This window comes from Ixodes scapularis, unplaced genomic scaffold (assembly GCF_016920785.2).
Source record: "Ixodes scapularis isolate PalLabHiFi unplaced genomic scaffold, ASM1692078v2 PGA_scaffold11__112_contigs__length_91849675, whole genome shotgun sequence".
Taxonomy (NCBI): Eukaryota; Metazoa; Arthropoda; class Arachnida; order Ixodida; family Ixodidae; genus Ixodes; species Ixodes scapularis.
The window spans coordinates 23,869,047-23,895,770 of NW_024609837.1; the positions used below are offsets into that span (position 1 = coordinate 23,869,047).

At 46.2% G+C, this 26,724-nt stretch overlaps 1 protein-coding gene across 1 annotated transcript in view; it reads right to left on the minus strand.

Moving 5' to 3' along the window:
* LOC115332520 (venom metalloproteinase antarease-like TtrivMP_A) overlaps window positions 1-26,724 on the minus strand; it is an 89,925-nt gene that overhangs the window by 42,094 nt on the left and 21,107 nt on the right. The window contains exons 3-8 of the mRNA XM_040216452.2: window positions 16,807-16,899; window positions 16,321-16,447; window positions 15,382-15,429; window positions 9,687-9,814; window positions 2,047-2,118; window positions 1,807-1,967 (exon numbers count right to left, since the gene is read on the minus strand). Coding sequence (XP_040072386.2) covers window positions 1,807-1,967; window positions 2,047-2,118; window positions 9,687-9,814; window positions 15,382-15,429; window positions 16,321-16,447; window positions 16,807-16,899 — 629 coding nt within the window. The remainder of the gene's footprint in view (window positions 1-1,806; window positions 1,968-2,046; window positions 2,119-9,686; window positions 9,815-15,381; window positions 15,430-16,320; window positions 16,448-16,806; window positions 16,900-26,724) is intronic.

Sequence of the window (26,724 nt, forward strand, 5' to 3'; positions counted from 1 at the left end):
AGGCGCACCCTTATTGAACAGGGAAGTGGTGATGTTTTGTTGGAATTTATTTAGAGGTCGAAGTCTTTTCGCATCTCTGGTCAGCCAGACAGGATGCCAGGGAAGGGACCGCGGTCAATCCTAGAACGTTTTTTAAACCCATTGAGGACTCTTCTTCCGGAACCACTACCTTCAAGGCGAAGTGCGGGAAAATAATTTCGGGACCAAAAAGAAAACAAAAAAACCTTCACTTCAAACCTAAAGTTTCATCTCAGTTGGCGTCTCAAAGAAATTTGAAAGATGTATCGCATTATCGGTATTTATATTTCTGTTCTCCCTAAAATGTATTCTTGTATTTAGATTTCCAAAGACTTTTTGCCTCTTTTTAAAATGTATTTCCGACACGTATCGCGATACATTTTTACAGATACATTTGAGACTTGAGTATCAGTATCTTAGCTTAGCTATATTCATCTATCCCAGTATTTGTATTTCCAAATACATTTTTGAATATTTCTGCCGAACCCTGCATTGTAATGCAGCTGTCAAGTGACACTTTTGAAGTTTAGGAATCGGAGGAACGGACTGGAACAATTCAGCCATTCCAGGAGTGCGAATGGGCCCAGTGTCCCCATTCCTATGAGTTGAAAGGAACGGAATTATCGAAAACTCTAATTCCCCGGAATGGAATTGGAATGGAATGGGGCTGCCCATTCCGCAACACTGGTCGGTACTTAGTTCTTGACGTTTCCTGATTTTCGAGACGCCATTTATAGCTTTGGCACGTAAACCCCCCTGCAGAAAAGCGCCGATGCCTCGTTCGCGCTTACAGCGCCGGACAGCGTACGTTAATGCATGTATGAAGCAATGCTTTTGACGATTTTTAAAGCCATTAATTAATATTTAAAAAAGAAACTCTAAATCACAAATATTTCTTTCTACACGACTGATAAATGTATCTAGCTGTCTCTTACGAGAGATTGCTTTGTGATGTTTGCTTTAATAATCAAGCGCACGAAAGAAGCGCAGCCACCTTTACACATTAAGATGTACTATAGGAAGTCAATTTTATACTTGTTGCTCTCTGATCTAATTTGAAACCGCACGCTAGCGCAAGCGGAACCTCTAGCGTACAATATAATTGGGATTCCGTGTTCTTGAATTTTATTTGTTGCGAAATTCGGAGGGTATTTTTTGGAGTTTATCTTTCGTTAGCAATTCCGGGTTTACCGGAGTTAACTTTTGCTGGGTTGCGAATTCTCGGAATTTCGGAGCTTAATTTTATTGCGTTATTATTTCTTTCGAAATAAAAGTAAATATTGTCCGGACAAAAACATACACGAAATTTATTTTTAATAAAAACCACCGGCATCGGAAGACATTTTTGTCGCTGCATATATCATTGGCGCCCTTGCGATGTACGGTACCACGATAGATCTTGAAAGCAAATGCTACTTCAATAATCGCTGGTACTTCGAAACAGCCAGACTCCTGGACGAATAAAACTTTCAACTGCCCAGTTTCTCCCGAATCCTATGAAATCTACAGGTTCGTAACTTTCCCAGTTGTAAAAACCCAACCCCTCTTCTCTTTAAGAAGCACACATAGTATAGTCCACACTGGAAACAGGAACAGTAGCTTTTGTCGTGGTTCAGAAGTACATTCGCCCATTGTGCTGAACCAATTTTGACGAAAGTAAAAAAATGAAGTGCAACAAAAACGATTCGTGGCCCTTTCTTTTCCAAGGGGCTGATTGGCTTCGAAGCTAAAATCCAGGTGATGGCGTAGATACATCGACAACACATAAAATGTTGAGTTTTTGCTTACGCTGTGACGACAAGGAGTGCGTCTGCAGGAACTTCCAGGGTCTTGTTTCGAATAAGTTCTGATAGATAATAAATCGTTCTGTATGAGTTCAAATACGTGACGTTATTTGTGACCCAACCGCTTGTTTCTTCGCGTGTCACCATCGCAAGGTTTGAGTCGTCCTGAAGCAAAAATAAGTAAACAAGTTACGATACTGAACACTGGAAATGTAAATTTAAAAGTTATTTGGTTAGTACGTACTCCGCTTAAGGTGACGCCTGTGAGGAGGAACTGAACTCTCGGGTCACGGAGCGCATCGTATCGCAGATTTACCTTCATAAAAACAGACAATTATAAAATTAACATTTAACAACAACGTTTGGACAGTGCCACTGTCGAAACGCAGACGGACGTCAGGGACCTTTCCTATTTTTAATTCCGTATTCTATGTTCCATTTAAGAATTTATTTTTGTACATTCTTGTGCTTGACTTTTATTCTGTCATTTTTAAGTGTATTCCCTGCGTATCTAGCGGTCTTGTGTCTTGCTTTGATTGTTGTTCTTGTAAACTAATACAACTTTTTTTCGGCACTTTACTCTTTTTTCTTGCGTGACTTTTCCCTTCATTCGCCATTAAATTAGATTTTCTAATTTTATCATCCCACAGATGCTATGTCATCGCCCGCTGAATTTTGCATATATATATATATATATATATATATATATATATATATATAGGGTGTTTTTTTTTAAGCTTAACATATTTGTTTAAAAAAGGCCGTGAAAGTTACACTTATGCCGCTTGTGGAGGTGAGTTATACGGTCAGGGGGACATATTATAGGGGGCTAATCGTAACGATCAGTCGGCTAATTAATTAAAATTCGTTAATTAACTTTTTAATTGAAGCAGAAGCTGTCATATGAGGCCGGTCGAAAGCGACTTCAGAGTTCAGCGGGGTGTCTGACGTAGGTATAACGTGAATTTCGGAGGAACGGTGTGCATTTCGCTGGTGACCGACGGGGATGTTGCCACGAAAGAGACAATCGGCCCTACGTTGCTCGGACCTCGAATTCATTCGGACAGCGCTAGGATAAATTTTAAGGCAACGTTTCTGTGCTCGCGTTGACTATCGGAACCTTCAAGATCTGCTGTGAGGCGTGTGCAATATATTTGGATACACAGTTTAGCGACGGAAATTGTATGATTCGTGCTTGGCAGTATGCAATCGTGGTGCCGCTTCGTTCAAATGACCGAAGGCCCACTTTCGTTGTGCGGTGCATCGGAGAACTGCCTTGACGCTTGTAGTTCCCGCACCGTGCTAAATGATACTGTGCTGCTTCCCAAATTGTTCCGGCGTAGACGTGCACTTTCACGGAGCACAGGTGTGCGGCGCGCCGGAGAGCTGCCTTCATGCTGGTAGTTCCTGTGCCATCCTTTAGGTGATGCTGTGCTGCCTACTAAATTGCTGTGGCGTAGACGTGTACTTTCACGGAGCACAGGTGTTGCTGTTGGTATTGATTCTGCTGTTCTGTCGCACGTTTCGTCGACACCAAAGTTTCATCAACACTCGTTACGCGAATTGCAAGCTGTATGGACATTTCATCGCGCGTGTTATCCTACCCAGTCTACCCGTTCACGCCGCTTTGCGACGACAGTCTGCAGCGGCTCGTTACCAGAAAGTGGTCCCGCATCCATTTCAGTTCAGCTCGTCCTTGGCAGTCGCCAAACCCCGAAGGAGAGGATTTATTCGGACAGAAGGCCACTAAAGCAATGCAGCTTCTTTAGTGGTCATGATAGACTCTCTTCTGTCTGTTTTGTTATATTGTCACTGATGCTTGCTCCAGTCCTAGTTTCTATCAATATTTATTATTCTGGAAAGTTCCAGGCCATGCTCAGCTGTCATTGTATGTTCTGGTGGAGGTGCTACGCACTTTACCCATAGCCTTTCACTCTGTGTGGACCCTGGCGGCTCCTCAGCCGAGTTGCCCGATAACAAGACACGGGTGGCACATTATCCCGCGTCTTTAACCCCCGGCGAGCCGGGAACCAAGTCCTATCCCGAGCCCGGCAGAAAAACCGCAAGACGAGCGAGTACCACAAGGACGAACCTCGGAAATACACCACGAAGAACCTGAAATCCAAGCCAGTTGCTGCTACCAGCAAGAACCATTAGAATTAGGTCTTTTGCCAGAAAAACCGAAGCTGACTAAGCCAACAATGACAAACCTGAGCAGCAAACCGTGTCCGCTCCCACCATCGTTTGCATGGCTGTCGCACCTCGCATTGTGATGCCCTTCCACGCAAGGTGCATAAGACGTCGGGTGCTGGATTGTACAATTTGACCATATGACCGTCTCACCCGCCACAGTGGGTAGATGGACAACTAGCTCCTGCAGAACCTATACTTCTAATGGAAGAAACTGCCAGGCACTGGTTTGAGAACCAGGAATCCTCCTTAACGTCGTGGGAAGTTTGCAAGACCGAGGTGAAGTGCTAGTTCTTCTGCCAACATTGACGAGAGAGAGCCGAATTCCTGATTCTGTCCAGGACACGGCCTCAACAAGAGCGTCACCACCTTTGTGGAGGATGTTTTGCGCCTGATCGAGCACCCACGCCAACCCTGATGCTACAGAAGACAAGAAGCTAAGAACCTTATGTGAGGGACAACACCTTCGGCAGCCTTCTCCGCAACCCCACGACAGCAGTCGAAGGGTTCATATCAGCGAGGCTTCCAACATTGAATGTACACTGCAGGCCCGAGCCTATCAATATCATTATCAACAACTCCCCAGCGTCTCGACACTCGAGTCGTCCAGCTGCAACTTCGACGCCACCCCCCAGGCATCCGTGACATCATCCAAAACGGTGTCCGGGAGGAGATAAGGAAGCTAGTTTCTGCCATTAATTGCCCGGCTTTTTTGATTGCCGATATTGTTTCGGAAGAAGTTCGACAGGCATTTCAACTGCATACTTCTTCGAGCAAAGCGACATCTGACAAACCAGGGCGACTTATGCCACAAAGTCACAACAACCACCACCGGCTACCTGTTACTATTCAATGTGAATTCAACGAGACACCCCAACTCCGAAGCATTCCTGACATCGGGAAGAACCAATGTAGGTCCGCGCTGAACAAATTACACCGAGGAAAACGGGGCTGCTGCGAATTGCCGACCGAAAACCACTCTGCTATCATTGCACCATGTCTACTGGAGGTGCCCGTACAAATGGATTGGCCTGCAAGGGTTCGTGCCGAACGACCCTCGACCACGTCTCGACGAGCGTCCGCGAAAGATTGAGGATTATCTTCGGCGGTCTTTGTCCTTGGTGCCGACATTACCTTGAAGCTCGTGATCCACTTCATCTGGACGGGAGGTAAGCACGACAAAGCAGGTGAGCGGCAATGCAAGGACACTTGATCTGGTGTCGGTTGTCGTCCAAGGACAATACCTAGTAATTTTCTGACACTAATTATATGTGTCCACGCCACGAAGCACACAATTTACAACTTTGAGGGAGAATGCCGCTGAGTGACTTGAAGAAATAGAATGGTTAGTTGCTCCCTAAAGTGAACGGCAAGCATCACCAGACTTCACTTTCCCACACGAGACTTACACAAGTTGCAGTGGTCGCGGGATGCAGAATAAATCACAATTACGAAATGGAAGTGAAATGGCTTGGATATCAAACAAACATTGTTGCCAGTTATCAAGTCAACGGTACAGCAAAAGGCACAGCCAGGTGACCAATACATGCCCAAGCTTGCTGTGTTGATGCAGAAAACTACCAGGAAAATTTGCGGATTAGAAGCATCAGATGTCAGTGGCATGCACATGACGTATGATTACAAGACTGCATCAGTCGGTCAAAGTTGCTACTCGACCAAACTGAACACCGACGTGCCAGGAGCGTCATTCGACAGGTACTACGACTGAACGCCTGGCAGAAGATTGTCGCAGAAAGAACTCGTTATGGAACCATTTACTAAGAATCAATAATTATGTAATCAAGTGGAAATAAACATATTTGATACACTAACCAGATAAACATATTTCCGCTTGCCTTTACGCCTTAAGAGTCTATACACCAAGAATTGTGTTCACTGCACTCGCGGGTCCTTTTGAGGACACTCGCGTCTCTGACCCTTTAATATTAATTAATGGGACCTACCAGACTGGCAGACTAGTTGCATGGTGCTGCACACGCTCCACCTCTCACGTGGTGCATCCGAAAACCGACTCCAGTGATGTGAAAATGTTATTTATTAATTTATTCCCTCCAGGGGCCTTCGTAGGCATTGCAGAGAGGATACTCAATACTACACACATGATAATAACATTAAAGCACACTGCTGTAACTTTTTAATTGCAAAAACAAACACACCTCTGAGCATCTAGTTTAATAGTATATGTTGATGCATAGTTATATAGCAGGACACTTCCTATACGTATGACACAATAGACCCTTTGCATAACCCCATCAAGCAACACAACTGTCACCATTTTTTTTTTTCGGCGTAAAGCACACGATTGGGCCCCAGTTCACGTCGAATGCTAATGCAGCATTCGAGTCCAATAGGCGCCGAGCCGAGTTCACAGTAATGGCGGACATAACATTCTTGCCGAACAAATGCCCAAAGTATGAAAGCCTGGGGTAATTATAGTAGTAGCTACTGTAATTGGTTTCATCACAATCTGGCAAACGGCAAAGGCTACCGCCTCGGCGAGTCAATAGGCACATGGGAGAGAGGCACATGACAACATATCGTCAGAGTGCTCCCCTGTACAGATTTGTCACACACTTTCTCTCTGTCTCTCTGATTGGCTCGAGGGGCTGTGGCGGTTGCCCTTTTCCAAGTTACAGTGATGCGAGGTATAGGCAGCCCACACTTTCCAAAAAGTCTATTGAAGAGACCGAGAGGAATGGTCAACATTTCTCAGTGACTGCTCTTCAGGCGAGGGATGAACACAAATGTGAATCATCTTATCCAGGTAATCAAAACAAGTAAATAATTGACCGATTAATGTAGTACACTCATGATGAAAAAAAAGTATTGCTGCAATAAATCCTACGAAAGAAAAAAAGGTACAGTTAATCTATGCATACACCAAAACAGTTGTTCTTACAGCAAGTCGAATAGCTTTGAAGCAGGTGCCTGCAACAATTTATTCATCGTCACACTCAATAAAACGTCATCCTCATAGCTGAAAATAAGTGTGCACTTCGCACTCACAAAAAAAGAAAGAAAATCAATCGAATGTGAAATCGTCGATTCGAGGAACTTCCTCGCTAAAAGTTGCTATGGTTATTCGGTGACGCAGGGCTGAAACAACTTCCCCTAGGCCCTAACGCGACGTATACCTTTCGCTTCGATTCTCAGACATTCCAACGTTCAAACAAAGCTGGGAAAATGCGAATATTTTATGCCTGAAGTTATATCGTAAAATTGTTGATAAGTGCTAAACGCAAAGGTCCCAGGAGCTTCCTCGCTAAAAGTTGCTGTGATTATGCAGTTACCTATAGGGCTGAAATAAATTCCCCTAGGCCCTACATCCGACGCATACATTTCGTGTCGATCCTGACATTCCAACGTTCAAACAAAGCTAAGAGAATGCGAAAATTTTATGCTAAAAGCACTCAAAGTTCTATCGATCCTCGAACAGATCCCGAATCCGAGCACCGGTACGGCGATACGGCTGATGCTGCCTCACAGGTGTTAATATCCAGATGATCCATTGCGATCTTGCGCAAAAAGGGTATAAAGTCTCATTCCTTCATATTTTCACATTATACCTGCGTCAGCGAGCACGAAGAAGTCCGAAGTCGTCGGAAAGCAGCTGCACATCACGGCTACCGCACACCGAACAAACTCGCATCCGCCAGCTCTGGGCGCTGCCATCTTACCTGTGACGTCACGGCTCTTGGGAGGTCACGTGACGAGTGGTCACATTTGCGTAGAACATGGCGGCAACCGGGGGGGTGCCACTTCCGAACTTCCGGTTTATCACTCTAAGCCCCTCTACCTCGTTGTACTGAACGCGCCCAATGGCTACCCAGGAGTCTTTTATAATGATCATTTAAAAGAAGTCGGTTGACCTGTGACCACCTCGTCTGTAAATGATTTTACAATTAGGGTGCTGCTTTTGCACCAATATTGATTCCCAGTATTGTGGCTAAACATTCCAAGGAATGTATCTCTTACTAAGAAGCAACGGCAGATGCAGTGAATATTTACGACAGTCTATAAAACAGCGTCCCCATAGGTTCCCATTAGCCATGTTCTCGCTTCCGCTCGTGGACAACCCTATCTTTGCGCAGGCGCGTCTCCGTGGCAACCGCATCGTCTCCACACTGCATTTCAGCTCTCTGGTCGGGATTTTACGCTTTTACGGTCACTGCCACGACCGCCGCCAGCTCCATGAGAATCATCCGATCATCGAGCACACACAGACCGTGAAGGAGACGTTCTCAGTGTCAGGTAGAAGCGAAGCAGCGACGTTTCTTTGACGGCGAAGCTAATGCCACTGAATAAGCCGAACGATCGCCGTCGAGCGGCAGATCCGGTGACTAGCAGACACTCGTTGCCGGCTTCTAGCCTAGGCCCATCCTCGGAGCAGTCCACGTCCACGCACACACTCGCCTAGTCGAGCGCACGAACGTTAACTATGCACACCAACACGAAAACAGCAGATGACACATGGCAAAAATCGGCAGGTTCAGGTCGCAGAAACGAGCGTCTCGCAATCTCCGACTGTCCCCAACGTGCTTCTCGTAAAATGTAGTCAAGCGTCTCTTGTGAAAGAGAAACATACATTAAATAACACAAGAATACAAAAATAAAAAAAATTTTACGGGAACATTTAAGACTGTTTACGTGTGGGAATGCGAAAACATCAGTAGGCACACCTTTCGTCAGCCACGCGGAGCCGCCGTCGCGTCCTTGTGGCGTGGGGAAGCGTGCTTGTCTCGCACCCGGGGGGCCCGGGCTCGATTACCGCCCAGACCGACATTTTTCCAAATTTTTCTTTTTCAAAGCCATTAATTTAACTTGTTGACAGAAACGTCCCTGAGAAATTTGACGTCAATCCGAGCATTTTTTACGTGTTTTCACTCTTTGCGCCGGATTTTCGCGTAATGGGGCGTATAACCATATAATCATGTTTTCGCACTAATATCAACAAAATGAACTTTTCTTGTCTTGGGAAATTTTTTTAGCACGTGCTACGCGGCTATTTTTAGGCCACTTAAAACCAAAATGGAAATATAAACGTATAAAAAAATGCAAACGGGAAGGAAGGTCAGAACTCAGAAGTCGCATGGCCATTGCATCAACGATAGCTACGCACGCGGCCACGCTCGCGGCGTGGCTATAGTTGATAGTTATAAAGTCGGTTCCAACCCTCAAACATTCCCCCTCCTACAATATTTGATGCTACGAATGTGTGTGGATGCCTCCCCCAACGGTCCGAAACAATAAGTGCGCCGCTAACGCTGGTCATCGGCGATACAACAGGCGTTGCCATCTTGTCCGCGCCTTTGGGGTACCTCAAAGCCAGTAAATTGGTAGTAATAGCCAGTAAAAAGGTGGTAAGAGTCAGAAAAATGTAGTAACTTCTGCATTTACTACCATTTTACTACCCATCGCGCGCTTGAGGTAGTAAATTGTGGAATGTAGTAATGGTCAGGAAGGTTAATGGTTAGTGCGCGTTGTAACTTGTGAGACGCTGCAAGGCGCAGTGTCGACAACGCTGACGCAGTGTAGGCGGCGCTGCTTGGGTCCACTAGCGGTGATGTATGAGGGGAGGAACAGAATGGCCTTGTGTTCTAGGGGATATCGGTACAAGTCATGCATGTAGCGTAGTAACAGGCACTTTGGTGACGCAGTACGACCGTTTCTTACTGCGATTATCGAAAGCGCCAAGTAGACGAGCACTTCTTTTCGACTCTTGAAGTGATGATGTTTATGATGGTGAGAGTCGCATAGTATCCTCAATTCGACGAACACCGCCTCTCCCACATACACAGTCCCTGCGTGGAAAAAAAAAAAGGAAAAAAGTTATATCACACACTGGTCGTTCACTAAGAACAATTATACTGTACAGCAAATTACGCTATGATTCTGGGCAGCTTAAGGATCAAGCAGGTCACCGCGAGAGTCGAGCATTCAATATCGCACCCCAGTCAATAGAGAGTTTTAGTAGATCGTTCCCATGACTTCGATGACGATACCCGATACTCCGCCACCGCCTTCCTTGCGCATGCATAGTATCGGTATCGGGGCTATCGGAGGTATCAGAACGATCTACTAAAACTCTCTAATGGGACCGCGGTTACAGCGGAATGCCGTAGAACGAATCAGGAAGCGAAAACACAAGTCACTCCTTGCGTTCGTCGAGCTTCTAGGGACTTTATATTGTTACAACGTCCCCCCCCCCCCCCCTGTTCCTTTAAAAAAGAAAAAAATTTGTTCGGCGATTTAATATGGTTGTCAGAAGACTACCCAATAAATATTTTGTTACAGCGTCCTGTATATTTATAAAAGTCAAAAGACGCAACTGCTCGATACCCAAACTGGACTGGAAGCGAGAAGCACGTAAAAGAAGCGGGTTTTGCTGAAAATCACGTAACTATACACCCTACCGTTTTTGTTTGTTTGTTTTTTTCTTTGGGGGGGGGGGGGGGGGTTGAGGCAAACGAAAATTGCGCACGTCGCACTTTGCACAAAAAAACCCGCAAAAGTCAAGCTTTTTTTATGCTTGACGTTTGCGCGTTTTTCGAGCCCTTACCAATTTGTGTTCGTAAGACGAGCGATGTCTTCAGCCAGGCGGAGGGGCGACGACTCGGCGACGTCTTCGTGCGAATCAGCTTGCTGGTCGGCCGTGTCGTACGGAACAAATCCTAATGATTTTGATCGGTGAACGATTTCTCCTTCGAAGCAAGACAGATTCGCCAGTACCCTCCGGTGTCCCAACGCGGGGAAGGGGGGCACATTGGCCTCCGTCTTGCCGTCGTTATATTCACGTAACAACAGTGAATCTCGTCGCGCGCGCGCCTCCGCCGGATTTTCCGCGCTTACGTCGTCTGCTCTTCGTTAGGTTATTTCGTCTTGGCTCCCATCTTCCGCATAAATCAGCGTCAAAACCGCACTGTCGACATGGCGAGTGTCATGATGACCTGATGATTAGCGTGAATGGGTTCATCCTAGACTGCTCGTTGACCTTGCGACGACGCCGCTCTGAAGGCAAGGAGGCGCAGGTACTGGTCCCGGCTGAGTTGGCGCGACCGAATCCCCGAGGGACAGGCCATTGCTTTGCTGCCCCGGCTGCGCACCAGAGACAGAGGCTGCTTTTGTGAATGAGTGATTGACTTGGTTGCGACAAGTGTTGGCCATTTACACTGTCGCACAGTTTGGAACCACCGCTGTCTAGGGAAAGGTATTAGGGGAAATAAGGGTTGCAAACGAAATCACGCTACGCTCCTTCGCAGCGTGAAAGACGCGAAGAGAAGCGGCTTAGGCGTTGCCATGACATCGCAACATCTCTAGCTACGCCACCTCCCATTGGCTCATTTCCTCTCCGCCGTTTGGGCCGGTTGCTCGGACGTCGCCGGCCGGCAAGCCGCGGAGGGGGAATACTGGTTTTGGCCGGCAGCCCGCGGCAGCCGACGGCGGGCGGCAAGCCTCCACGACGCTAGTGTGGCCTGACCCGACGCCAACCCGCGACTCCCGCGATTCGACGCCATGTTGAAAATTAAGGAGAGAATGCGCAAAGTGTTTCCGGTTCTTTGTGAAACTTTTTTTTTCTTTTCAAACAATGTTTTTACAGTTTTTTTAGAAGCCACAAAAATTGGGTATAATATGTATATATTTTTTTAATATTGTCGCGTACAGTTTGGGACACCGAGTCTGAAGAATGCGTTAAAACTGCTTCCAGGCCGCCACCTCGCAGGGATGCGACAGCGCGACTAAGTTCCCCAGAAAACGCCTGAGCCAGCCATGGTCAGGATTGGCTCAAGGTGCATCACCGCCTGTCGCAAAACAAACGACTCCCCCCTCCACCCCCCCCCCCCCCCCCCCCCAAAAAAAAAAAATGTGGGCTGTTTGTATGTTTATACAGCCATTTGCCAGCACGCCTCAACGGGTGTCTTGTATCTTAGCTGTTGATGAGAAATTTATGCAGTGTAGTACAACCGCTAACCCGGGGTCGTGCATCACGCAGCAGTGATTACACGAACGCGTGCCTGTACGAAACTCATCCAGATCGAAACGGGCAGGGGTGCGGGGATCGAACCAAAGAGGTTCTTCAGCGCAAGCTTTCGCTCCACGCTCGGAACGAAGGCCGCCCACTCCGACACCGAACCCCCGAACCGACTCTTCAGTCAGTCAGAGTAGTGAAGAAGGGAAAGCAAAGGAAGTGTTGCACGGCCAGTGGCCGTTCATGTCATCTTTAACCGACTCTCCCGTTGAGTTGCTCCTAAACTGCCCCCTCATTGCCCCGACGATTAGACTCTTGGGGGGATCGAGCAACCCGCTTCCCAAAAAGGAGGCCGAGGTGGGTAGTGCACAGGCGTCGTCTATCGGTCCATTAGTCAACCATTTATTTTGGTCACGATTTGACTTTCCAACGTTACAATATTGAGCGTGTGGTATCGATGAGCCACGACTTGGATTATATTTGGTGGGTCTGTCTAAACCACAGAGAACGGCACGTGACCACGGAGAAGAGATCTCAGCGCGACTCAAGCCGGCCTGTAGGCTGTATCTCAATCGGCGGCTTTCGGGCAGGAAGAAAACTAGTTTGGAGCCGCAAATTGTGTTGTGGGTATGTCGGGATCTCCTGTGTGGTGTTCAAATAGAAACCATGGCGAGCGTACCTCGTAATTGTTCCATTAAGAAACGCGGGCTGTGGCCTACTGTATGTCTCCGGAGTCGGTTCTTCAGCGTCCTTATAGCTAATGCACAGCCTCATTGGCTCTGGAGCGATACTGAGATGCTTGACTCGCACCATGCACAACGTCCTGCATCACTTAGGTTGTCAGTGAGTACAGCTATACTGTCACTCGAGTGTGTTATAAGTGTCTAAACCTTCCACTCTTCCTCTGATTATAATCGAATTGCACACTCAGTTTTGTGAAGTTTTCATCTGGTTCGGCCAATCATGCCAAGCGATCGGAATAGAAACGACTGACCTGTCATGCGTTCAGCCAATCACCGCGACTCCATTTGTTTTGATGGCTGTATACTCTGCAGAATTGACGAAAGAACTCATTCTCTTCGATCCTTAGACCGCGCTCACACTGTGGATACATCGTTCATAAGACTGGGCGGGCATGTAAAAGCATGTTCAAATCAAGCATGTTTCGGAAACGCTTAAGGCGTGCTTGCAGGTAGTTCCATCATCATGTCTGCGCAGTGTCTTTCGAGTGATGTATGCGAGCCGTATGACTGCGGACTTATGGTACTCCGTGACCTTTCTGAGGCCATGTCCGGGCCGTGGCCGCTCGATGTTATTTCCCGCTCCGTTGGGAACGGCACGTCTTGTCTTGCGGCTCATTTGGCGGAACAAAGGAACGTTCTCGAAGCCGCCGAAGTGAATGGTATTGAGCCCGTTGGCAGTAATTATCGATGCTTGTGGTCGCTTGACCGGTCATGTACCTTCCTCTGATATTGAAATAATATGAGTAGCTTCCTTTTTTTCTGATTCCTCGTATCCAGTGATTTAGACGTCTACATGCTGAAACACATGTGCGAAAAAAACTATCTTGAAATCGGACACAAATCGGATCATGCAAAAAGTTGTTTCTCACTACTCTGGATAAGCGAGCGCATTTAATGCGAAACAACCGCAACTGTAACCTCGTAAAAAAATAAAAAATAAAATGAATTTTTGTTTTACAAAAACCCTCCTGCGGTTTGTTGCCTAAAAAACAAAAAGAGTACCACTTCTTCCATTACTGCTTTTCGTGCGTTTTTCGGTTGGTCTATGACGCATCTGTTGCACTCTTTACGTAATACAATATTGTTCGAGAATGAGAAAGCATAAGTTCCCAATGGTCGACCTTTCTTGCCGAAAGTGAGGGTATTTTAACTTATTTGGGGAATGAAGCTTAGCATTCATAAATGCTACCGGATGGTGTTCACTGGGAAACGCCAGCCAGTATTTTTTCCGTAATCGATCGGCGGTGTCAAACTGAAGAAGGAGGAAGTAGTAAAGTATCTAGGTGTTTAATTCGCTCATAATCTGTCATGGAGCGCCTACATTGACTTCATCACGGCCAAAGGCAACCGCATGTTAATCTTTTTTAAACGAAATTCCAGGAACTGTCCTCAAACTGCAAAAGCAGCTTTGTTTATGTTTAAAACGTTAGGCCAATACTGGAGTACGCCAGTGTTTTGTGGGACTCAAAAGAGAGCTATTTTGAAAAAAAGAAAAAAGAAATAGAGCAAGTACACAGCAGGGTTGCGAGATTTGTCACAAGAAATAACAATTATAGAGAAAGTGGTATACCACTCTTGAAAAGCAATTAGAGTGGGAGCCTTTTTTCTTCCAGAACAAGACGTCTTCGCTTGAAGTCTTTTCGTGCATTTTAATATGGTAAAACCGAGATTAATAAAGAAAAGTTTATTTAACCACCCAACAGTGTATCAAGGAGATTAGACCACTCAGGGAAATTAGGGAATCGACACCCCGAACAAACGTTCTGAAATATTCTTTTTTTTTTCAAACACTCTTAAAGCGTGGAATGACCTACCAAATGACACCGTTTCTTTCTTGTCAAACTCACTTTTTTTTTAAACAGACTGTCACGTGACAGCTGGGCAGACTGACATGACTAGGAAAAGTTTTTATCCTTGCGATGAGAATTCGAGTGATTACTGGGCATGATACTGCTCTGTGTTTAGCTGTTCCTACTTTGATTGTTTTATTACCCTGTATTTGAAAAAATTGCATCTGTGTTTTTACTCATGTGTCACGCGGAAAGCGGTGTATACCCTGTATTTGAAAAAAATTGCATCTGTGTTTTTACTCATGTGTCACGCGGAAAGCGGTGTATACCCTGTATTTGAAAAAATTGCATCTGTGTTTTTACTCATCTGTCACGCGGAAAGCGAGAGTTATTGCTATTGCTGTTAGCCCATATCTTTCTCAGCTGTTATTGTCTGACAGGTACTGTACCTGGACTGCGAGCTACCAATGTGACTTTTATCTTATTCCGGGCTCGCTTTTGTTGATGAGTGTGTTTTCTTGTGTGCTTGCGTTTTCTTGTTGTTGTTGTTTTGTTTTTTTGGTACACATGCACGAGTGTATTTCTACCTTCTCGACTGACTATGTACACCCCCCCCCCCTCCCCTGCAATAATGCATTATGGCGCTGCGGGGTAACACAAAATAAATAAATACCACCCCAGAAAATACTCTAACAAACCTGAAGCTTGTGCTCTCCCGCAGAGCACTTGAAGTTAATCGCTGCAATCTATGAGGGTACTCGGCGAATGAAGGGGTTAATAATAAACTTAAGCTGTAGGTTACAGTTCTTTTGTATGCAGTGGTCCCCCATTTCATCGATCGCCAGGATTCCAACGAGTATTTCACTCACCTTGCTCATAGTCTGCAGATCTTTCAGAGATCACGAAATCGGGTTCAACTGTAAGGAATTGTGCCGTATTTTATCGTATTGAGCGCAGGAAATATATGGTGTTTTATATATTGCATTGTACTTTGTTATAGCATGTTATGTACCGTGTTGTACCCAATATTATCAAATTACGTTGAGTTGTTTGGTGCTGCATTGTTGTGTAAAGTAGTCCCACGACACTGGTATTTCAACGAGGGTATTTATTGCGCACAAATATAATTTTTAAGCGGTAATATAATATAAAGAGGTGTGCAGCTTCAAAGGCTCAAGGAAGAGGCTAACTCTACCGCGTCGGCTATTAAAGATATCTACTCTTTGCAAATACCAAATAGATATCAAATAAAAAACAAAACGAAATAAACTCCATATTTAGGAATATTGGTCAGCTCAATTTTAGGGCTCAGGCAGATTAAAGGCCTTGAAACAAAGTGATGGAAGTAAATAGTGCTAATTTATCGATGTCCTTTGTCTTAGCTTCGTGAGTAATCTGTAGACTGGGATTTCTTCCAACGGATGAAACGTTTTGTTGAACGGAGATTTTTGCATTCGACATAATATTGCGGCAACAATTGATATTATGTGTACATACGCTCAGAGAGCTTAAAAACTTCGTAGTTACTAATACGCTCGACCTATATGCCCGCTAGAAACGTGATCAAAACATCCATGTAGCGCTTGCAGCGTAAATTGTACATTGCAGCAGTCAGATAACACACGACGCCCGTTAGCCAACTAAAAACCATCGCCTCTCGCTAGGTGGTGAAAAATTACCATACGTCAAAATCATATAGAAATGCCAGGTTAAAAAAAAAAAAAAAAAACGCTTCAATTATAGACAACGTTTAAGCAGCGTTACTATTGAAGTGATTCGCGTGATAACTGATGAAGTGGTGATATTACCTATGTAATCATTCTCGTAATTTCCCTCTTTCTGAATCTTAGAAACCTTGTGGGCAATGCTTCCGTCTTCAGAGCGCGCCTTCAATGGCATTGGTTCAATCCTCAACTTGTCGCTTAAGACTCCCCTCTGCAAATTTAAAGCATACATTGTCTAGCCTACCCAATAAAAGAAATAATAATAATAAACACCAGAATGCAAAAAAACACAATACTGCTGTTTTTAAATTTATTTTTGCCAAGTTGTGCAAAAACAACTAAATTACAACAGTTTTTAAAGTTAACGAAGTGAAGCGTGTGCCTGAAAAGTCAACAAAAGATCGCGTACGTTGCTTTTGGGGTATTTATAAAGATCTCGGACGTAAGAATGTTTTGGCGGACTCAGTTATGATATTTATTCATCGGCAGTGTTTGATTAGAAAGATTCTGAGTCAACGCCCCGATTAATGTTTGAATAATTGGTGGAAATAGCCGCCCCAGTGACCTTACCACCTCCCAACCTCCGTCCACCTCTTCTATCGAAAGTGCTGACATGTGACGCCTGTCGTGGTGCAGGTTCTTCTCCAGCTCCTTACCGCTCATCTGTAAACAAAACAAGAAATGGGACTATTCTTCCAGTAATCATACAACATTTACCAGAGTGAAAAGAAAGAGCGAAATGAGCCTCCATGTTTGGGCAGTTCCGGCGGTAGAGCCGACCGGAAATGCCCGAACGATGAGAACCAACGAGAAAGACCCTGCCTTTTCCTCTCGCGCCCCGACGATTTCGTTGAAATGCCCGGATGTACGTGGATGGTGCTGCAGGCGAACAAAATGGCGCCGCCCAGAGAGGTCTCAGTAGAATCGTCTATACTTACTGACAGCTTCAAGGGATGGTGAACCGACCATTTCAGTGTCTATAATAAGCGGCGCACACTCTCTTTTCATGAGTCAGCAGCCCCTGGTGTGCTCGAGCGCACGCGACGAAATTGACGTCATCATATCCCTCATTCACGCTTAATAAGCTCGAATAGGGGATATGATGACGTCAATTTCGCTGCGTGTGCTCGCGCACACCGGCGGCTGCTGACTCATAGGTTGCTTATTAATATAGACACTGAAATGTTCGGTTCACCATCCCTTTAAACTGTCAGTAGGTATAGACCATTCTACTGAGGACACTCTGGGCGGCGACAGTTTGTTCGCCTGTCCGAAACCGTAACCGAAACACAAACACGGAAGCTTATGGCCGGAAGTCAGGTGACTATACCCGACCGTTTTTTGTTTTGACTCTCTCCGGCGTATGAAGCAGACGACGAAGTTGTGTGCACCGTTTGTTGTGCGACTGTTTTGAACTTGTATCCGTCCCGCTCGATGTTCTGGGCTGGAAGATCGATTGGCTGGTACCACGAACGGCAGTTGCGACGTGGCAGCCCCACGTCCGTCGTGCGGCGCTCACTGATGTCTGTTGTAGTATCACGGATCGGAAGTCCGTCGGCGGCACCACGGGCGGCCATTACTTGACACCAGACAATACATGCAAATCTCTAGGAAAAACCCTCAAAAGTAGGAATATTGAAGCTTGTACGCGTTGCTCGAAGGCGAGTATTTTATGATGTGCTGCGATCATTATATCGGGTGCTTGAAGATCGAATCGGTATTTTCCAAGCGTTCGAACGTCGATTAAAAAAAAAATTACCGCATCTCCACGTGGTGAATGATGCTGATTGGGGCGAAGCTCGGGTGGTGCTGATGATACTGATTTTGGTCATAGGTAGTGCTGATGGTGCCGTTTTCATTCATGTCAGTAGGAGAATGTGTGATGTCCTTCTTTTTCTTTTTTTAAGACAGATGGGATGGCAACTCAGAACCCCTACTCTTTTTCTTTTTTTCTTCTTTTTCTTGATACTGATTTTGGTCATAGGTAGTGCTGATAGTGCCGTTTTCATTCATGTCAGTAGAAGAATGTGTGGTTTTCTTCTTCTTTTTGTAAGAAGACAGATGGGATGGCAACTCAGAACCCCTACTCTTTTTCTTTTTTTTCTTCTTTTTCTTGATACTGATTTTGGTCATAGGTAGTGCTGATAGTGCCGTTTTCATTCATGTCAGTAGAAGAATGTGTGGTTTTCTTCTTCTTTTTGTAAGAAGACAGATGGGATGGCAACTCAGAACCCCTACTCTTTTTCTTTTTTTCTTCTTTTTCTTGATACTGATTTTGGTCATAGGTAGTGCTGATAGTGCCGTTTTCATTCATGTCAGTAGATTTTTTTTTAATTTGATGTAGAGAAAGGAAATCAGAGATGTTAGCCTGGAGTTGATCTCCTGACTGGCTACTCTGAGTGGGGAGGGGAGTTAGGGAATGAAAGATATAAGTATGAAAAGAAGGCGTTCCATCTCAGGCCCACACACACACTCACACGCACGCGCAGTACATAAATTAGAAAATAAAAAAAAAAAAAAAAAAAAGGCGGGCAACGTTTGCGACTTTAGGTCAGAGTCTTTTGTCAAGGCCTGTTGCTGACAGGAACTTTAGAAGGGCATTCGTTGACTTCGCAGCGCGGCTTTCGTCATCCCATGGTCCGAGAAGATGTTGAAGAGTGAGGGCTGATCCAGTTGTCTGATGAATGTCTTTGTAGAGCTGGTGCCGATTATCAGTATACTTAGGGCATTCAAGTAATACGTGTTTGATGTCTTCAATGGTTCCGCATAGGGGACAGTTGGGTGATTCGAGCTTTCCGATGAGATGAAGGTAGTAGTTTGTGTAAGACACTTTTAGGCGCATTCTATGAAGGACTGCCTCCCGTCGCCTCTTGAGACCGCGTGGAACTTGGAACGTTAAATTTGGGTCAATTATTTTTAAGGACGAGCTCTGGTGGGCGACCGCTTTCCAATGACGCGCTGCAGTAGACCTCCCCAGGAGTGCCACAGCTGCACGAATGTCTGATCTTGTAAATGGAGCCATAACTTGCTGAACGTGGTCATGGCCACGTGCAGCCATAGCATCAGCCATTTCATTTCCTTGTAGGCCACAGTGGCTAGGTATCCATTGGAAAGAAATTGAATGTCCTAAAAGGTTAGCATCTGCATGAACTTTCAGAATTTGTAGAACTAATTGCCTATTTGGACTCTTTCTACGTGGAGACTGCAGCGATTGGAGAGCTGACTTAGAGTCAGTAATAACTGTCCAAGTGCGAGGAGACACATCTAATATGTAAGAAAGCGCCTCACGAATGGCTACCAACTCTGCCGCAGTGGAGCACATTCTGTGAGACAACTTGTGGCCCGCGCTCAGACAAAGCGCCGGGGACGCCAATCCAATCGATGATCCTTCATGTGTAGTCGATGCATCTGTGTATAAATGGCAGGAGGAAGAGTGCCGCGTATATAAAACAGACAAAGAAAGCTGACGAAGAACAACTGGAGGGAGCGCTGATTTTTTAATTATTCCTGGGATGTCTGTGTGGAGCACAAGAGGGGGCAACAACCAAGGAGGCGTAGCGAGGATGAGAGAGTCCTGATATGCATCTGGAATGTTCTCTTTGTGATCAATAATGGCCTGTGCAATGCGGCTGTAGAAACACCTCTCCGGTATGTCCGCTAGGTGGTGCGAGTCATGCCGTGTAAGGTGCCTTATGTGATTTCGCAGAGTCTCCTGAACGCGAATGGCTCTGATAGGTAGGCAGTGAGTTTCAGCTATTGTATCAATGGTCGAGGTTGAACGAGGTACCCCAAGGCATACTCTGAGCGCCTGTGCTTGAAGAGATTCAAGCTTTTTCATGTTTGTGGGACTTAAACCATGCATAACTGGCAAGCTGTAGCGGAGAACGCCAACGAATAAACTGTTATATAAACGCAGAAGTCCAGCTACGGATGTCCCCCAGGTTGTGCCGCTTATAAACCTCCCTAAACTAATAAATGCAGAAAGCTTCGTCTTAAGATGTTTTAGTTGCGGATTCCATGTTAGGCCCTTGTCTATATAAACTCCGAGAAAACGATGATTTGGAGTGTAAGGAATATCTGTACCATGGAGGGAAAGAGGGTAACGGCTCATTTTCATCCTCGTGAAAGCTACAGCTGCTGATTTTGTTGGAGCAATTTCAAGCCCCCGATCGCGAAGAAATTGGGATACTTGAAAAAGTGCCTTCTGTAGTTGAGCATGTACCTGCTTAAGAGAGGCAGCGGTTGCCCATAGGCAGATGTCGTCGGCATAAAGTGTAAGGTGCACGGAATCTGGCACAGCCTTCGTAAGCCCGATAAGTGCGATGTTAAAAAGAACCGGACTAAGAACGCCCCCTTGGGGTACGCCCTTCGCTAAAACATGATATGAGGTGTCGCTTTCTTTGGTGTGCATGTAGATTGTTCGATTATGGAGGTAGTCAGCAACCCAGTCAAACAGTCGCCCACTAATTCCAACTGATTGGAGTCCTTGTAGAACGGCTGAATGTCGGATATTGTCGAAAGCTCCACGTACATCGAGAAACACTGCTATAGTAAACTTTCCCCGAAGCTTCTGGTCTTCAACATGGGCTACAAGATCGATGACGTTGTCAATCGAGCTACGGCTTTGCCTGAACTCCGTCATTGTAGCTGGATATGCTGAGCTTGATTCGAGGAACCACTCCAGCCGTGACAGAATTAACCGCTCCATGCATTTGCCGACGCAGCTAGTTAAAGAAATTGGCCGGTAAGACTTCAAATCAAGAGGAGACTTACCCGCTTTGAGTACAGGAACGATTTTCGCAATTTTCCACGCTTGTGGAACACGACAGTTTGTCCATGAGTCATTAAATATCTGAAGCAGCAGCTGGCGAGCTGCTGGTCCTAGGTGGGCAAGTGTACCGTAAGTGATTTTATCTGGACCAGGCGAGGAAGAGTGATCAAGGGAGGCTAAAACTTCATCTAGTTCTGGCGCACTGAAGATGGCATTCATGGGAGCTGGAAAAGAAGTATGTTCAGCGCTTAAATGCAGTGAAACATCGTCGTTTAAGGCTGGTAGAACGAGTGAAGCGCAAAACTCTTCAGCGATGTCACGTGGCGAGCGACCTGTGTGAAGTGATAACGCAAGAAAAGGCGTTTTTTGTTGCGGTTTGGATCTTAGTCCGCGAGCAACGTGCCATATTTTTGACAGTGGAGCACGGGGATCAAATGAGGAAGCACATGTTCTTCTCCACTTCTTCCGACCTAGTTTATCCAAGTGACGGCGGATATGTTTTTGAGTGCGCCTGTCTACTCTTACGTCAGCAGCTAATTTAGTTCGTCGAGCGCGACGCTCTGCCCGTCGACGAATCGCTCGAAGTTTTTCGTATTCCGCATCCACAACGGTGCGCGAGGCTGGGAGACGGACAGTCCTGGTTGCTTCCGTCGCTGATAGCTCTATCGTTGAGACAAACTTCTCGTAAGTGCTTGTTCCTTGCAGGCGCATTTCCACATTGTCTCGAAAACATGGCCAATCTATATATGAAGTGAGAACATGATTATAATAATTTGCTTGGAACCCTCTGACCGTTATGTAGGTAGGCATATGGTCACTGCCATGAGTCTCTATATCAACAAGCCAGGAGTTTTGGGACAGGAGCTCGCGCGACATGAACGCAACATCTAAACAACTACTGCAGCGACTACCTCGAATGAACGTAGGTGAACCATCATTCAGGAGACATAGGTCGTAAGAGTCCGCCAGATCGAGTAGCTCTCGTCCCCGTGGCGTCGTCCTTACACTGCCCCACGCCACATTATGGGTATTGAAATCACCTACTAACAAAATGCGGGATTTGCATTGTCGAATAATATTATCTAATCTCGAGATACCGAAGCCGCAGGCCGGAGCTATGTATACAGCAATAACGGTGAATGTAACTTTCCCCTTTCGAACTGTGACACTCACATACTCATTGTCCGGATGAGGGGTGATATCATGTGACACATAGGTCAGGTCTTTCCGGAGCGCAAGAAAAACTCTACTAATGCCATTAGGACGAACCGACTGAAATATTTCATATCCCGAAAGTCGAAAGTCGGATGGAACGCGTGATTCGCTGATAGCTAAGATAGGAAAGTGATATTTGAACATAAGCTGTCGGAAGTCGGAAAGCCGAGGACGAAGTCCTCTCGCGTTCCACTGAAAAACGGTCGCATTTTTAAGACTCTCTTGGAATGACGAAACGTCAACCATTATTCTGATGCGAATTTCCTGCCATCGCGATAACTGCGGGTTCGAATACTAGGATTCCTTGCAGAATGCTTTTGAAGGCACATGGTGGTAGTTGTGCCGTGAAACTTCGTAGGGCAGAGAAGACAAGGCAGATGATATCGCCAATTGTCATGGAGCAGAATACGGAAGGTGCAGGTTGCTGGGGACGCTTATCAGCTTTGACAACGTCGCTGTATGTGCGCCTGTTGGTCGTGCGGGAAGATACGTCTGTAGCTTTGAGCTCATCTGTAGAGGTAGCGGGCTTGCGAGGAGGTCCTTGGTTTGGCGTTGGTGGGATTGTTGTAGATGCCCGAGTCTTCTTCTTGGTCTTCTGTGGCGGCCCCTTAGGCTTCGCACCTTGTTCGGCAACACTAGGCGTTTCTTGGGCATCTGCAGTGTCCGTTGCACTAAGAGTAGCGCTTTTTGGAATTGTGTTCTCGTTCGACGGCGAAGCGAGCTTTGGTCCATGAACAAACTGCTTTGTTCTGGCTAGGGCTCTGAGGCGCACCTTGCAATTTACATAGTCTGCAGGGTGTTCACCACCGCAGTTTGCGCACTTGACTGCCGTTTCTCCCGGGCAGTCCCTCGTTAAGTGTGGTTGAGCACACTTCTTGCACTTGGCGTCTCCTTTGCAATATTTTGCAACATGGCCAAGCACTTGACACTTGAAGCACCTGGTCGGCGCTTCGATGTACTCGCTGACCTCGTGTTTGGTGAATCCGAGGCTTATTCTGCATGGGCGTTCTGTGTTGGGGCGGAAAGTTAAGACTGCTTTGTCGGTTGGTTGGGCAGCTTCCCCAGGTTTTCCTCGACGTCGGTAGAGTCGACGGGCTGCAATGACCCCGTCTTGCTGCAGGAACGTGGCCAGATCGGCGTCCGTGTGCCAAAGGGGTACGCCTCTGATTATGCCACAGTTCTGCAGATATGTTCTGGGCACCGTGGCTTGAACGGGAACTCCGCCGAGGCAGCGAACCTTCAAAAGGCGGTCCACTGTGGCGGTTTCAGCGACTTCTACTAGAAGTCCGCCTCTGGCAGTGAAACGATGTCTTATTATGGCAGCCGCCGCCTCTGCGTTTACCTCGGCGCTCAAGCTCAATGGATTTTGATGTTGCAAACGATGTCCTTCATTTGCAGGCACAAAGAGGACAGGGATTCCAGTTGTTCTCTGACGGCGATGCTCAACGAGAACGAACCCCTCAAGATCGCCCTCGATGAGCTCTTGTTCCATCGAGTCGCTCTCCGCCGCCAGTTGTTTGGCAGGTGTTAAAGCAGAATTGTCGCCTTCACCGCCGCGTCGTTTACCGAGAGTAGAGCGCGCGGATGGAGTGTCTTGAGTGACGTACGTGTCTTGAGTGACGTACGTGTGGTCTTCGTTTGGAGATGTCTGTGAATAACATGAAGATCCGGTCGCAGATGCCAGTGCAGAAGTACCGGGTTGAGAGGTCATGTCGTATTTCGGGTTCCCCGAAGGGACCCTGCCGTGAGGAGCTGCAACCGGTTGACCCTGGCCACGGCTGGTGCTTTCGGGTCTCTTCTCCTTATGTCCGAGCGTATCCAAATGTATTCAAAGCTTGAAATACTCAAAAACGTGAGGGCAGAGAAAAGAACGGTAATTACTTCTTGAATCGTCGTCTTCCTTCCGATCATGGCAACTCAGAACCCCCTAATCTTTTTTTTCTTCTTTTTCTTGATACTGATTTTGGTCATAGGTAGTGCTGATGGTGCCGTTTTCATTCATGTCAGTAGGAAAATGTGTGATTTCCTTCTTTTTCTTTTTTTAAGAAGACAGATGGGATGGCAACTCTTTTTTTTTTTTTTTTTTTATTGACGAGAAAAAGGAATTCAGAGAAATTAGCCGGGAGTCATCTCCTGACTGGCTACTCTGAGTAGGGACGGGGAATGAGGGATACGAAAGTTAAAGGAGCTGTGCAACGATTTTTGTACTTTGCGCAAATACCGCTTAGAACAGATCCCTGACGTTAATCACCTATGAAACACGCGTTCGTTTTTCACTTCACGCAATAGAAGTCCCAGAAAAAAAATTAAAGAAAAACGAGCAGCGTTCACCCCCTCAACTCGCAGCCAGAACAAGCGGCCACGCGACCTGGAGCCGATTATATGCCGCCAATGTTGATCATAGCCACGCGCTGGGGTTGGCAAAGCACAGGACACGCGCTGAGTTCCAGACATTGTTATGGCTCGGCTATTGTCGTCGTTGCAGCGATTGGACGCGGGCGACTACCCGAATGCTTCTCGAGCTAGTAATTATCACGAGCCCAAATCGAGTGCTCACGCAGGGCTCGGGTCCAATCTACGAACGGCATTCAAATATCGTCACTTGGGTGTTCTGCGATCCCCACGTTACGTCATCGAATTTCGCAATGGAGAGATTGAACGAAAATAATTGCTTTTGTTCTTGAAATTTCACCGCAACAAAGGAGTTTCTTGGCCAGTGGCGTTGCGTGCGAGTATCCTTGAGTCCTACTAGTGCCAGTAAGCTCGTGTATGGTGAAAAACATTCCAACTGAATATCGTTGCACAGCTCCTTTAAAGAAAGAAATAAAGTATCACGCACACACACACACACACAAAAAGGAGGAAGGTTAGAACTTGTGCAGTTTTAAAGCCTCTTGTCCAGGCCTGTCTCTGACAGGAACCTGATGAGGGCGTTCGTGGCTCTTCCGGCAAAAGCCTCATTTTCCCAGGGACCTAGTACCATTTTCATGGTGAGAGAAGTTCCAGGAGATAAGTTGAGATGTACGTGCAATTGAAGTCGTTCATCTTCGTAGTTAGGGCACTCTGTCATTATATGTTTTAAATCCTCAGTAATCCCACACGTGGTGCAATTTGGAGAGTCGATTTGCCTAATGCAAAATAGGTAACGTTTCGTATATGCAACTTTCAGGCGTATCCTATGAAGCACAGCCTCACGTCGCCGTTTAAGACCTGGAGGTGCTCGAAATGTTAAATGTGGGTCAATGATTCGTAGCGGTGTACTCTTGTCAGCGGCATCTTCCCAGAGACGTGAGGCGGTTCTTTTTCCGAGTGTGTTCACCACGCTTCTGATGTCCGTCCTGGTAAATGGGGCTTGCATCAGCTCAGTGGATGTTTGGGCTCGGTTTGCGACAGCATCAGCCATTTCGTTGCCCGGAATTCCACAATGGCTGGGTATCCACTGAAAGCACATCGAGTGGCCTTGACACGCCCCGTCGTAATGGAGTTGAAGTATTTGTAATAGCAGTTGCTTATAAGGGCTGTTCTTGCTTGGGCAGTCTAGGGACTGCAGCGATGACTTAGAGTCTGTTATTATCGTCCATGAACGAGGAGGCATTGCAATAATAAATCTTAACGCTTCACGAATTGCTACAAGTTCAGCAGCTGTTGAAGACATTCGATGTGAAAGCTTATAACCATTTGTACGGGTGAGGGCGGGAATTACAATGCCAATAGAGGAGCTAGTATGAGTCGTGGATGCATCCGTATAGATGTGACAGGAGGAGGAATGTCGTGTGTACAACACAGACAGAGAAAACTGCCGCAAGGCGACTGCAGGAAGAGTTGCCTTTTTAGGTATTCCCGGGATGGTTGTATACACTTGTAGTGGGAAGAGGAACCATGGGGGCGTGGTAGGTAGCATATATTCTTGAAACGTAGTCGGTATGCTGTCAGTATGGTCTAGAATCTGCTGTCCAATACGGCTATAAAAACACCTTTCTGGTAAGTCAGCCAGGTGATGAGCGCGATGTTTTGTTAAGTGTCGAATATGATTCCGAACAGTTTCCTGGGTTCGAATGGCTATTATTGGAAGGCAGTGAGATTCAGCAATGGTGTCAATGGTGGATGTAGATTTAGGGACTCCGAGACATACTCTGAGTGCTTGTGCTTGAAGAGATTGGAGTTTTTTGAGGTTGGTAGGACTAAGTCCATGCATGACAGGAAGGCTGTAGCGAAGAACTCCAACAAATAAGGCGTTGTATAAACGAAGGAGGGCCGCTGTTGAAGCACCCCAAGTTGTGCCGCTTATAAAGCGTCCCAAGGTAATAAACGCAGAGAGTCCGTTTTTGAGATGTGACAAATGGGAGCTCCACGTTAACCCTTTGTCGATATAAACTCCAAGAAATTTATGAGATGGAACGTATGGAATATTAGTACCGTCAATTGATAAGGTGTAACGATCTACTTTCATTCTAGTGAATGCAATAGCAGCAGATTTTGCAGGGCATAACTCAAGGCCTCGC